The sequence below is a fragment of the Crocodylus porosus genome, unplaced genomic scaffold (genome assembly GCF_001723895.1).
Source record: "Crocodylus porosus isolate Cpor-Errol unplaced genomic scaffold, CroPor_comp1, whole genome shotgun sequence".
In the NCBI taxonomy this organism is placed as follows: Eukaryota; Metazoa; Chordata; order Crocodylia; family Crocodylidae; genus Crocodylus; species Crocodylus porosus.
Genome location: NW_017728924.1, coordinates 15,518,321 through 15,533,104, shown reverse-complemented (window position 1 = coordinate 15,533,104; position 14,784 = coordinate 15,518,321). Strand labels below are relative to the sequence as shown.

The 14,784-nt window shown below is 46.8% G+C and overlaps 1 protein-coding gene across 4 annotated transcripts in view; it reads right to left on the bottom strand.

The window, feature by feature from the left end:
- DCX (doublecortin) overlaps positions 1-14,652 on the bottom strand; it is a 116,257-nt gene extending 101,605 nt beyond the window's left edge. Inside the window, exons 1-2 of one of the 4 annotated variants that reach the window (XM_019540398.1) lie at positions 14,314-14,652; positions 12,251-12,641 (exon numbers count right to left, since the gene is read on the bottom strand). In XM_019540398.1, the coding sequence (XP_019395943.1) occupies positions 12,251-12,614 (364 nt within the window). In that variant the 5' untranslated portion in view covers positions 12,615-12,641; positions 14,314-14,652. The remainder of the gene's footprint in view (positions 1-12,250; positions 12,642-14,313) is intronic. The other 3 variants (XM_019540399.1, XM_019540400.1, XM_019540401.1) reach the window with 3 other exon arrangements.
- Positions 14,653-14,784: the final 132 nt, after the last annotated feature.

The window sequence follows — 14,784 nt, the reverse complement described above, 5'->3', positions numbered from 1 at the left end:
GCTGACTTCCTGCCCTTTGGGCAGGGGGCTGGACTCGATGATCTCCCGAGGTCCCTTCCAGCCCTAATGTCTATGAAATCTATGAAATAACAAAAAATTGTTTTTCAGATATATAGGGAGTAAAAGGAAGGCCCAGAGCAGAATAGGACCACTACTGAATGGACAAAAGCAATTGGTGACAGACAGGGGGGACAAGGCTGAACTCTTCAATGAGTTCTTTGCCTCAGTGTTCCTAAACGAGGGGCAAGACAAGTCTCACAATGGGATCGTAGAGAGACAACAACAGGGTGCCAGACCACCAAGCATTGACCCTGAGATAGTGCAGAGTCACTTGGAAGGACTGGATGTATTTAAGTTGGCAGGCCTGGATGAGCTCCATCCAAGGGTACTGAAGGCACTGGCTGATGTCATTGCACAGCCACTGGCAAGAATATTTGAGCACTCATGGTGCACGGGACAGGTCCCTGAGGGCTGAAAAAGGGCCAATGTGGTCCCTATTTTCAAGAAGGGAAAGAAGGAGGATCCAAGCAACTACAGGCCAGTCAGTCTCACCTCCATCCTTGCTGAAGTCTTTGAAAAGATTATTAAGGCTCATATATGTGAGAGCTCAGCAGGAAAAATTATGCTGAACGGAAACCAGCACCGGTTCATAACAGGTAGATCATGTCTGACTAATCTAGTCTCTTTTTATGACCAGGTTATAAAACACCTGGATGCAGAAGTAGGGGTAGATATCGTTTACTTAGACTTCAGGAAGGCCTTCGATATGGTATCCCATCCCATACTTGTGAACAAGTTAAGAGGCTGTGACTTGGATGATTACACAGTCCAGCGGGTGGCAAATTGGCTGGAGAGTTGTACCCAGAGAGTGGTGGTGGATGGGTTGGTATTGACCTGGAAGGATGTGGGCAATGGGGTCCCACAGGGCTCAGTTCTTGGACTGATACTCTTCAATGCCTTCATCAGTGACTTGGAAAAGAGAGTGAAGTGTACTCTGTCCAAGTTTGTGGATGATACAAAACTGTGGAGCGACGTGGACACACCGGAGGGCAGGGAACAATTACAGGCAGACCTGGACAGGTTGGACAAATGGGCAGAAAACAATAGAATGTGATTTAACAAGGAGACATGAAAAGTGCTGCACCTAGGGAGGAAAAATGTCCAGCACACCTACTGCCTAGGAAATGCCCTGTTTGGCAGCACGGAAGCGGAAAGGGATCTTGGAGTCCTAGTGGACTCTAAGATGAACATGAGTCGTCAGTGTGACAAAGTCATCAGCAAAGCTAACGACACTTTATCATGCATTGGAGGTGATACTTCCCCTTTATCGGGCACTGGTCAGACCGCAGTTGGAGTACTGCGTCCAGTTTTGGGTGCCACACTTTAAGAGGGATGTGGATAACCTGGAGAGGGTCCAGAGAAGAGCCACTCGTATGGTTAAGGGCTTGCAGGCCAAGCCCTACGAGAAGAGACTAGGGCACCTGGACCTCTTTAGCCTCTGCAAGAGAAGGTTGAGAGGCAACCTTGTGGCTGCCTATAAATTCATCATGGGGGCACAGAAGGGAATTGGTGAGGCTCTACTCAGCAAGACACCCTGGGAGTTACAAGAAATAATGGCCATAAGCTAGCAGAGAGCAGTTTTAGACTGGACATTAGGAGGAACTTCTTCAGTTAGAGCCAAAATCTGGAATGGGCTCCCAAGGGAGGTGATGCTGTCCCCTACCCTGGGGGTCTTCAAGAGGAGGTTGGATGGGCATCTGGCTGGGATCATCTGAACCCAGCATTCTTTCCTGCCAATGCAGGGGGTCGGACTTGATGATCTATTGAGGTTCCTTCTGACCCTAACATCTATGAATCTATGAATAAACTCTGGCACGGTTTGTGCTGGAGTTAACTGCTCCTGGATGCAGCGTTTACCTATGCGCCCAGGGCCACAGCAGTTTGAGCTGGGGTGAAGCAGCCCCAGGCTGACAGGCTCAGGTGACGAAGGGCACTGGGGCATGAGAGTGCCCAAACAGCTGAGCCATGTGGCTAGGTAGCAGACAGGGACCTGGCCCCCTGCAGCCTGGGCTGACCAGGTACAATTTACACCCACGTCAGCATTTACACATGCATTTAGGCATAGTTATTTTCACCATCGTAAGATAGTATGGTCCCTAACAGTAATTAGTTTGCTGTAGTAAAATAACATTGCATGTATAGACTGTGAAGCTTTACACCTTAGCAAATTAGTCTACTGCACATTAAGTGCACATGTAGGTGCACCCACAGAGAGACAGCACAAGCTTTTATGAACCCAACTTTGTTTCATCAGATGCTGTGAAAAGACAGCATAGAGCAGAGTATATAGCAGAGTGCATGAGTGAGTTTCATGCAGCCCGAAGTCTGGCCTTCCTACCCATTGAAGTGAGTCAATACTGCTTTGTACAATTTCCTTGGGATAAAGTGGAAAACCAGCACAGGGAATAGACAGCACAGGGAAAAGACAGCAGTTTTCTTCACCTGCGTTCCATCTACTTGAAACTCCTTCCCAGTGGGCTGTACTATTTGGAAAGCCTTCTACTAGTGGTCCTATTTATAGTACTGTTTTATACAGAAAATGCTGTTTGAAAGACATTAGCTGACTCCTTTACAGAAAAGAAGTATGTATTTGGAGAGAAGAAAATAAATCCTGGTGGTTTGTTACTAGCACAGCTCAAGGTCTGTAACTTTCCTTTCAGAAAAAATGAAGCCCAGAACCTCCTGTGCTTTGTCATTACAGTCCTCCTGTTGAGACATGAGGTTACCTTCTCCACTGTGGAGAAGGTAACTCTGCTAAAATCACACTTCCGCTGTGACCTTGCTCACCATGTATTCACCTTACAAAGGATGGTGGAGTATGTGGCAGAAGGCCAGCTCTGTTTCTCCCCCAAAACTCTGCTCGGTGACAGTTTGGTTGGTATGGGCCCTGCAGAGGGTACACACCTTACCCTATCTCTTTAGGTAACCTGAGCTGGATACATTCCTGAGGGAGGGGGGAAACCTGCTCCCTCTGCCTACGTGATTGGCATCAATACCTGGGTGAGGGGCTTGGGCTCCCTGGTGGGCTACAGACTGCCGGTCTGCCCAGCAAACACTGATGCGTTTCAAATTGGTTGACTGACAGCCAACAGGTGCTGGTCTCCATTGGACCAGGTAAATGAGGTCATAAGGGCCATATAAGTTAAGGACTGCCCAGAAGGAAGGGCAGCAGCCATGAGGAGAACTTACAGAGAGAGAAGATTGGACCATCTGAAACTTACTCTCTCTCTCAAAACTCACGATCAAGGAATTGCCTGCCTCCAGAGGGAATCTCCACCTGCCTCTGGATGATAGTTGTGAGTAAGCTACCTGAGATCTAACTAGATATATAGCTTGCACTAACTCAGATGCGTGATCATAGACTACTCCAGCCACCCTGTTTGCTCTATGGGATCTCTCTGATACTACTCAGCTCTGTACCCTATTCCAGCCCTACTCCTTGTAACCAATACAGTTATCCTTTGTACCTAGCATGGGAGACTGATTGGGAGTGGGCCTAGATTATGCATTGGGGTTGCCTTGGTTCAGCTGACTAAGGGAGACCACTACTTGTGCTTCCAACCGAGGGAAGCATCCCAAGTTCTTGAAGTGAGTCAAATACCCTTGAGGGCTAGTAGGCCTGTGTTTCCCAGTGGGTGCAGTGCCAGAATCAAGCCCATCCCTGGGTGGTGGCAACTCTACCCCCAAGCTAGTGAGTGTGCTCCAGGAAGGGGGGTGGCCAGATGTGAGGCGCCCCTAGGGAGGCACTCGGAGCCTGGAAGGTGGTTGGGCTCAGTGAGGTGGGTGGCTCAGTGCAGGAGCACCCTCTACTGGCCCACCACAGAGTATGCATATTCACTGTTGGTGATAAATTCATTTTCCACTCACCCTGTGCACTGTATTTATGCAACTCCATTGGGTCAGATCCCACAACCCGCAATAATATCCTCACTTACACAGTCATTACTCCAGATTTACATCAGTGGAAGTGACACATTTTACCTCAAATTGTCTTTCATAAAATGTGTAAACTGTACAGAAAACAGGAGCCAGGGTTCCCTCTCTTCCAGGACAGGGTCCACCTCAATGGGCCACCACTAGATACCATATTTCTTGCTTTTCAGAAGATCCCATGAATCATTTACTCTTGGCTATCCTACAACCTGGTTTCAGTAGGCATGTTGGAGGATAATCTTAGCTCAAATTAGAAAATAGTTTGCTGCTTAGGGCACCCTGCTGGGATGTAGGAGAGGTGGGTGTACACCTGTTGAGACTGAGAAGGTCCTAGAAGAAGACATTGCTTTGCTCTGCTTCTGATTCCTGGTAAGATATTTTCCTTTTGTGCTGTCAGGATCCAATTAGATTGCATGATGGAGGCATCTTAGGCTGTGCTAAGGCACCTGATTGAGACACAGGATGGCAATATAGGATCACTCCCCCGAGCCTGATTGGGTTCGTTTAGAACAAGCAGAAGCTAAATTAGGATTATCATTTCAGGAAAAGAGGATCTGCTCCTTAATCTCTCTGCACCACAGTTCCCCATCAGTACCATAGGAGATAAGATCAATACTCCCTTTCCCTCAGCTTTGCCTATTTAGACTGTTCTTACTCCAGGAAGAAACTCTCCTGCTTTGTGTTTACACAGCATCTAGCATGGCAATGTAGGTGTGCCTTTAAGTACTACTGTAACCAATAATATGAAACATCAGCACAGTGACAGATTGAACCTGTCAGGTGAGTGGCAGTGGCTTTGTCTGAAGGAAAATAACTCGCCTCCAGTGAACTGAGGTTAACTCAGTTTTTGCCTATATTCCCTGCTTTCAAAAAAAGGGGAAAATGTAATGTTTGTGTTTGGGAGCTGAGAAATTACTATCTTGCTGTAACGGACCTGTTAGAAAATGCATGCTCACAGTGAGCAAAGGCATTGTCTAGATATCAGAGGTAATCACAGTCTAGCACGGGGTGGGCAAAACATGGCCCGTATGCCAGATCCGGCCTGCTGGGCCATTCTATCCAGCACACAGGGCCCCTAAAAAAGTTAGAAAACTAATATTTATCTGATCCTGGATGCCTGTCAAAGATGACAGGAACCAGGGGAAGTAGGACACAGGGAAAGCCGGTGGCAGGACCCAGCGGCAAAGCCTGCCTGGCCCTGACCCCTCCAACCTCCCCCTATCTCCCCACCACCTGAAAGCTCCTGCCTAGCAGAGGCTTGTGGCCTGGGACCACAGGGCTGTTCTTGTCTCCCTGCACCAGAGAGGGGAATTCAGATAAGAATGTGGGGGGAAGGAAGAAGGGGAGGGCCGTAAGCGATTGCCCTAGTCCTTGTGGCTGTGGGGCTGGGCCAACTCCGGCCAAGTCCTGTGGTTGCAGCCATGAAGCCAGAGTGCCACAGTGGCAGGCAGCAAAGTGGGGAAAGGGAGGATTGTGTGGGTGGGGGGAGTGGTAGCAAGCTGGTGCACGGGAGCTCAGCAACAGCACAGGGCTGCACCAGTGTCTCAAGGCCAGTGCCTGTGGGACAGCAGGAATGTGGGGCATGGGCTGGCAGAGGTCTACGCACCAGCAGGGAGAGCGGGGAGTCAGATTGGCATCATAGAGCCCCTGCAGGTTGGGACCCCACACTCCTGCTGTCCTGCTATGGGGTCTGCCAGCCCTGGCCCCAGAACACTGGCATGGGCCCCAGGCTCCTGCCCAGCTGTCGTTGCGCTCCCGCACACCCACTCGTTCCCACTTGCCCCGTGCCTGCTGCCGCTTTCACTGCTTCCCTGCCTGCCTGCCTGCCGGCCGGCCACTCCTACACCACATGTCTCCTAGCTGCATGGCCGGACCGCGGAAGCATGGGGCCCATGCCAGTACTCTGGGGCCAGGAGCAGCGGGGTGGGGGCTGTGTGCATGCATCTGTGGGAGGGAAGGAGAGAGCAATGAGGGAGGGACAGTGTGAGTGTGTGTGTGTTCATAGAGCGAGTCCCACATGCACACCTGACCATACACATGCACCCACACCCCACCCCAGACTGCCATACATGTGGACCACCACACCCACACCCTGTACCCACCCTCTCCCCACAAACCCCATACCTACCCACCCATGCTCCCTCACCCCACACACCTATCTACCCCCACAGACACCCAGCCCCCTGTAAACCCCATGCCCACCCAAAACCCACATATCCATACACACACCCACATGCTCCTTCACCCCACCCCCACACCTATCCACCTCCCACATCTATACCCACCTCCCATGCCCCCCACAATATACAAAAGTAAGACTTCATTTTAAGTTATTGTGCAATCACCTCTATGTACACTACACAACAAAAATATTTTTGGAATTCAAATTGATGAATGTTCTCGATGTTTGATTTTTAGAGTATAATTTGGTATTTTTCTGGTTCAGAGATGGCAAAACCCCTTGCTGAAAGGAGTACTTCTGGGGGCAAAGGTCGGGGGTTAGGCGGCAGGGCTTCCGGTCACAAGATGGCAACCAGGGGGTGGGGCACCTGCCATTGAGCCCTCAACATCTTGCCAAAACTTGGTAAGTGGCCATCCACCCAAAATAATTGCCTGCCCCTGGTCTAGCAGGAACTTCTGAGATGATGTGAGTTGCCCTAATACCAAGAACTTCAGAAAAGACTACAGAATACATTTATTTAGCACCTTTCATGGTCACAGTATCCCAGTGTACAAAGGAGAGCTTGGCAGTACCAGAAATGTGGGTAAAGGAATTTGTTAATAGGTTTCCAAAAGTCTGGGTCATTAGAATGTTTTAAGGAGAGATGTTGGCCAGGCTTATCCCCTATTTTTTTCTAAAACAGTCGTTTATTTACCTTCACCCAGAATAGCCACTAAAGATGGGCCCTAAGATGGAGGTCACCTGAAACATTTGTAATGGTGGAGAGATGTCCAAGTGCTTTGCTGAGCCTCAGTGGTGGGAACGAGCCATAGATCAAATGTAGGGCTAAACCTACACTATCTGGCCTAGCTTAAAAAAGTAGCAACCAGCTGAAGTGCAGAGACATTATGAAGAACGAACAGAAATTGGTTCCTTCACTGGTCAAGATCCAGGCTTACTAACAGAATCCTGCCATTACACTCAAATATCTCAAAGTAATAATTAATAAATCATTTCTGTTCACTGGCACCGTAAATATAATTTCTGTTTGCAAAGCTGTGGATAAGAGTGTTTCTTGTGTTAAAAAACTGAAACAAGACAAATACAAGACAAATCATGAGAACTAGCTGAGGAGAACAAGGTTGGAGGACTATGGGTGAAAAAGCAAGGTGGTGGGACTGTGTGAGAAAATGGGTTTTAACAGAAGCTCTCGAGGAGGAAGAGAAGGAAGTTGAGAGACAAAGGCAGAGAGAGTACTTCAGGGCCAGGAGAGAGTATGAACAAAAGTACAAAGCCAGGCTTGAAAAAGAAGGATTTAGGCATAGGAAGAACATGGGAGCAAGGGACATCAGTGCATATGGGCAAAGGGTATGATGATTGACGAGCCTCCACTGTAAGGATGGGGAACTTCAGCCTGCTGTGGAAAGAGAACATTAGTCAAAGATGGTATTAAAAAAGGGAGGGTGATGCAGTTAATGTTGTATGAAAGACATGTAACGGCCCAACTGCAGACAGCAAAGAGGACTAATTTACCCGAGAACCGTGTTGAGGAGAATGGTTCTATGCCATCGCTGTCCATTCTTCTAAGTTTGTTGGAAGCCTGGAAGAAACATTTGATTGGGACCCAAGACTACACTCGTTTTGTGAGTTCTCTTCATCGTTGAGATATACACCCTTCTGCTCTTCAGCTTGTGTAAGGTCAGGATAGTTGCAAGATTTAAAAATAGCATGGTACATTTTATATAGGGTTGTATTAAGGTGTATTTAGGGTACCACCATGTTACAGCACATGTCTATATGACATAGATCAGAGAACACAGAATGCAGCACTTAGTACTACTAATTTTATGTGTTTTATAAAAAGTAGTTTATAAAGACCAGTCTTTCCCTTTGGTGACTACCTTTCCCAGTTATACTTTATAACATGGCAAATGTTGTTATATTGTAGTTGCATCCCAATTATTTTTCATTGAGCATTAATACTAAAATTAGCTGCAGGGGTTACATGAAACAATGACCATGCAACTGCAGTGTAAATACAGTGTGATTACAGTGACTGCCTTAGGACCAATTAGTTTTTTATTCTTTCTGGTTTTCTGAAAGCAGATTATCATTAGTGACATGAGAATATTATCATCAGCAGTTGGTAAGGCAACAAGCTGTTAGCTTTACATTTTCATTCCTGGGTGGGGCTTCCTTTGTTTTTATTCCATTCAGATCCATGTTTTCATTGGCTGAGGTTCTGAAGGAGGACACTGCCACACTGTCAACTATGTTTTAAATAAAGAATTACTTTTCACAATCATTTCATTGATGCTATTTTTTAAATTGCCATTTTGGCGCGGCAAGCTAAATCCAAGCGTCAGCACCCCCTGCTGTAATCTAAGCAATTAATTTAGCGATGCCAGCAGAAATATACCACAATCCTGAAAAAGTAAGATAGTGATGTCCATGCAAATGTTTATAAAAACGAAATGTGACAGATATGTTGACTCCCATGACAAAAATGGAAAAAACAACGGGGATTACTAGGTTCTTTTTCTGGAGTTATTACTGAAAAGAGAAAAAGTTACAGAAAAAGCAAAATCTAGGCAGCAACATGATGATCCTGGCGCAGGCAGGGGGTTGGATTAGATGCTCTGTGGAGGTCCCTTCCAACCATACTTCTCTATGATTGTGTGCAGCTGGTACATGCCTGGTATGTTTAAGATATACCAGAAAGATTTTTTGCATTCTGGGTAAGATTGTAGGGAGGCAGGGGTGTGGATTTGTTGTACCAAGCGCCTGAGGGCAGTGGAGAGGAGGGGTTGTGGGGGGCAAGTATGGGAGGGTCTTACCTTACAGCAGCTGCTGCCAGGGCTGTCTCCCTGCATGCTGCCTCACTGAGGCAGGAGGTAGGGTTAGCTCCCTGAATGCTGCTAGGCTGGGGCTAGTGCAAGCTCCCAGCACCTTGCCCATCTGGGGCTGCTATTTTGGCAACCTCAACAAAATGGTACCCGGGGCTGGTGTGTGTCTCTTCACCGTACCCAAGTTCCACGATTAGGACACTGAAAGATTGAAACTGGATGTGTGACATCATTAGTTTGCCAACCCTCCCCCTCCCCCCCCCAAAAAAACCAACCACAACACAAAGGAAAAAACCCTGCAAAAAACCAACCGTCACACCTCCATCTGTGTGAAATCAATTCTTAATCTAATTGCAATGGCACAGTGATAAGGTATATAATTTTCAAAGACAGAGATTCGTGTAAGACAACCTTTATACTTTTCTAGTAAAACTCTGAGTAGTGATACTTGGTATAGTACTTATTCGGAGGCTGTTTCATTAAAAAGTTACTGTAGGAAAGTGAGCAAACATCTATATTCTCATTTTACACATGACACAATCTGGGGACAAAGAACCATCTTCAGTGTTGCACACTGAAGCCAAGTACAGACAGTCAAAAAGCCTGAGGCAAAATTGATTCAATCTTCGCAGGTTAGTCTAAGCTGTGTAGATTGATAAGTAAGTGAACAGACATCCATTTTGATTCTGGAAATGCAGCCACATGCCTGGAGTGCCTCAGGCAAGAAGCGGCGGGGGGGAGGTGCTAGAGTATGGCTCCATACTTGGCTGGAGCAGATAGCTTGGACCCTGTGAGGGGGGGTTGTGGGGGAGGTACAAAGCATCCTGGGATGTGGGAGGATTGCGAGTTAACTTGAATCTGGAGGGGATCTGGGACAGAAGTTCAATAAACCAATTTAACCTAAATCGGTTAAGCCCGATACTACATTCATCTAGGTTTATCTTAAACAAGTTTTGGCCATTTCAGAAGCAGTTTATGCACACTTAACTTCTGCTGTGTTACAAATCTGAACTGGTTTCTGATCAGTTAAACCGGCTTATTTGCAACTTCTGTTCCTAGCCTGAAAGCTCTTGATGTTATAGATAGTACCTTATTCTTTACAACATTCTGCCTCCCATTAAAAGGCAAGGGCTTTGTGACTTTCCCCATAGGCGACTGGTGCCACCTTCTTCGGGGGGCACATGCCCCTCCCAGTGACTGGCAGGGGGCAGCGGGGTGTCCCCCCACAGCCAATCTCACTGACCAGGAAGCAGCCATGGCATTCCTGGAAGTGGGCATGGCACTTCATCCAGTCCTCCCACTCCCTGGCCGGTGCTCACAGGGGGGAGCATTGGTGCTTCAGCCTGCCCCCCCTGCCCGTTGCCTAAGTGGGGAGAGCAGCCTATGAGGGGGTGCACCAGTGCTCTCAGGGGTTGTATGCACACCCCCTATGCACAGGGTGCACATGCACCCCCTACCCATCACCACTGACTTCCCAATATTTCATTGAATGGGCCAGGTCTGTCTGAAATAAAATGCCTGTCAACATGTGGAAATAACCAGTATCAAGATAAATGTCGCCTTTGTAAATCCAAAAAAGAACCAGACAGTTGATTTTTTAATTGAATAGAGAGCACCAGAATGATGATGGATGTCCTCATCTCTGTCGTTACATAGAATTATGTCATTTGCAGAGACTCATCCCAAGGTGGTAACATAAGATAAAGTGGCAGTGACCAGGTTGTGATATCATTCTGGAAAGTCTTAATGGCATTTCCAGAAAATAAGACGATTTAAGATGGCAGTCCACAGATTCAGAGGTAAGTCACGTGGCAGAAAGATCTCTGGTAAGCGAGGACAAACTGAACAACAGCCTGCTCAGGCTTTCCTGATGAATCTGAATTTGAGGTGACATTTTGAAAAATGTGCAATTCCAACAATTCAACAAGTAATAAACGCACACACAGGAACAAAGACATTCCAGGGAGGAAATCTACCTTTAGTCGATGTGCACATTCATACAGAGAGAGAACCTACAAAAACACCATGCATATTTCCTTCCCCGTACAGCCTACAGACATACAAAGCGCAGCACTGGCAAACGTACAGACATGCCTGCAGAAATACTCTGCATAATCCTCCCCAAGATACCCAGACACACCCACACGGTCCTACTGTGCATATTACCTTCAAGACACACGGACATGACCACACAGACATGCTGTACTCATAACTCCCAAACACACTCACAGTTGCCTGGTTCATAGCCCCCCAGAGATATATGGACACACCCACACAGATGTGCTGTGCACATCACCACAGAGATAGCGACATGCAAAACGACCCCCACAAATGTACTGTGCCAGTCGCCCATAGAGATGTGGGCACGCCCATACAGACGTATTGTGCTTATTGGTGGCAAACATAAAGGACACCGCCCTAGGGAAATACTGTGTGCGCCCTCCCCACCCCCCACTACATATGTACATATTTCCAGAAGTGTTAAATACATCTTCCCCAACACCCAACCCTTCAGGCATGCTGTACATATTCCTTCCAACATACTGATGCTATTCTGTATCTTGTTCAAAAATCTTCCTTCCAAATTGAGACACCCCTTTCTAGGCAAACCAAATATCCCCACTGAATGCAGCTCCTCCTCCAGCACACCCATATAGTCATACAGCGCAAACTTCTCGGCTACACAGATACAATTCACACAAATACACTGAACTATTGTGCCCAACTCCTCCCCATACACAACCCCTATGCTACTCACACACATCCCCATGGGAATACAATGTGTCCAAAAATTACTCCCATACACACTCACAAATATACTGTGCAGCCCCCTCAAACACACAGTCACCCCAAGCACACTGTGCACAACACCTGCAACCACAGGCACACAGACATACACACCCCTGGCCATATCCACCGAAACACCCGGTACATGCCTGTATATTTACGTGCCTCAACTACAGGCATGCAGAACCCCTTCTCACACATGCACTCATACACACTTTCTATCACACTGCCTCATTTTTGTCTTTGCATACTTTATTTTATTTCTAAAATGTTTTTCAGTCCCTTCCCCAAAGCTCTGGCTGCCCATTCAACGAATTACAACCCCACAATACAGACAATAGTATAGTGTCATCTATTGGTCACAGAAGAAATGTGACTGTCGAGTCACAACCAAGCAGTGCTACATAATTCTCCCCCACCTCCTCACCTGACCGTAACTCAACCATCGGACATTGCTAATTACCTTCTTCCAGTTCATCCATGCTCCCGATCTTTCTGGCTCCATCAATGGTGTAGATGTAACGAACTCCCTGAGGCAGGTTAATGTTATCAGACAGGGACCTGGTCAGGTCAGCCAGCAAAGCATCGAAGCTTCGGAAGCGGTCAGAGGACACAGCATATACAATCCCCTTGAAGTAGCGGTCCCCATTGCGATAGAAACGCACCTTCTTTGCTTTCTTCTCGTTACTCAGTGCCTGTAAGGTCCTGGTTCGGTAGAAGCTACAGTGAGCACTATGAGTAGGGCTAGGCAAGCCATTCATACGTGAGCCTCGCATGTTTCTGGACGCCTTATCTCTTTCGTCAAAGTGTCCAAAATCAAGTTCCATAGTTTGGTGACCCCTAAAGATCTGAAGCTGAGTGGAGGGAAATGAGGAGGAAAGAATATGAACAATATATTAGACTGATCAAAACCCAAATCTGGGAGAAATTACATGCACTCCATGCCTGGGCTTCTGTTTTTTGAGAGCAGAATTGGTTTATTTTAAAAGTGACCTGTATCCTGCTCACCCTGACCTAAATTTGTATTGATTCTTGGGGGTGGGGGAAAGAGGGAGGGATCTTGGGCTTTTTAAAAGGATCCAATTATGGGGGAGGGGATGTATTTTTGAATAGCAGCTTAGACTTTGCACACTAAAGTTCCTTGCCGTTTCCAAATGCAGTAAAATGAGACTTTGGGCTGGATAGCTGCAGGAAAATGATAAGCAGAACTCCCAAATCCTGTCCAAACAACAACAGTTGGCAATGAATTAAACCCTTGAGCCTTGCAAGATTTCCTTTGGCTGCAGAGAATGAGCAGATCCCTCTGAGCTGGGTTTCAATCTATGGACTCACAGAAGGACCCAATGTGTCTGAATATTTCAAATGAGGACAAAACTGGTATTTCTGAAAGAATGGTCACAGGGGAATAGGCATTTTCTTTGTGACGGGCTGGTCAATAAGGGCTAGCAATCAGATACAGCAGTCCCTCCCCCCACTCCCCAGCCCCCCTCGCAGCCCATCAATCAATTTCTGAGACCATCCTACATTTCCAAGAAAAAAAATGTCTGAAAAATCTGTCATTGCTCTGAGGGTTCGATGAGCTATTGTCAGTTCACAAATCTGTCCTGGATTCAGTTCTGGTCCTATTTAATCAGGAGGGGGAAAAAAGAAAATAAATGGGGTATTTCTTTTATCTTTCTTTATCTTTCTTTCTTCCTTTTTTTTTTTACCTGAACCTTCCCATCCTTAGGGAAGTGATTTCATTGTGGCAACTATCTTTGTGCAAGTATTCACATTGTGCCTCTGCAAGCACACCTTTCATTGTTCTGAGCTGTGGTGTATTACGGGGAGGGAGAGAAAGAGAGACTGGAGCCCGAGAAAGGCAGCCCTCTGGGGAAAATTGTACTGAGCCAGAGATCAAACAAAATGATGGGCGATATTTGTATTTTCTTTAAATGAAACTTAGTACCAAAGAAACAAAAATGCAATAAAACCAAAAGACTCCCCCTAGACTTGCAATACAGAAACCCTTCCAAGGCTGTCACTCCACTGGGCAAAAACTATTTAACATGCACCTCACATACGTTAGCAGTGTGTTCACACCAGACAGAAATGGGATTAAAATCTAGTGGCTCAGCGATCAGCTCCCAATCCTAGAAAAAGCTGTTGCTCTCTTTCCCCACCCATCAGATTTGCCAGAACAGTTCCCATTTTCTGCATTTTACAATGTCACCGTGACCTGTCCAAGATCTCATTATTGTCTCTAACATGCAGCAGAGCGGCAATGGGTAATGCCAGCAGTTTTCACATAAATCCCGAGTTGCAAACATTTTCTCTCTCAGTGCCAGTTATGCTACATGTGCTTTCATGGCATGCATAATGCAGTGGAATATTCAAGCAACTTTCCAAATGAATGGGAGGTTTTTCCAGGATTTTTTTTGGAAGCTGCAGATGCTGTGACACACTTAAAAGAAGGTTTCTTGCTTCCCTTTTGTATCTGACATCTGTTTCTTTCTGCAAGAAGTCACTCAGAAAAGCTTTACTCACCGGTTTTCAGCTCGCAGGGTGGAGATGCTGAGAGAAAGAAAACCAAGCTCCCTCTGCCTTTGTTGTCTGAGCTCCAAGCAAGAAATTCCTGCCAGGGTGGATGAGACTTCTCCTAGGTCCTAGTGCCTTGTGCGCCCCCTCATCAGAAAACTGCCTCAATGGTTTTTGAGTGACTGATCCTCGGTTTAAAATCTCCTTGGCTGTGTTGTCACGGAGAAGAACAGCTTCATTCCAGTTCTGCCTGCATTTATAGCTAAGCAAGAAGAGTTAATGGGGCAGTCTCAAAGTCATTGCTCACTGCTTACTGGAGGCAAAAGTCCCACTGACTTCAGCTGATCTAATCACCCCAGCAGCATCTGGCCCCAGTTTGGTGGGGAGCGGGCAGGGAGTAATTACATGTATGCAGCAGGGTTAAAGGACTGCAGCTGCAGGGGGGGAAGAGCTTTCACAAGTAGCATGCAACCAGTTTTG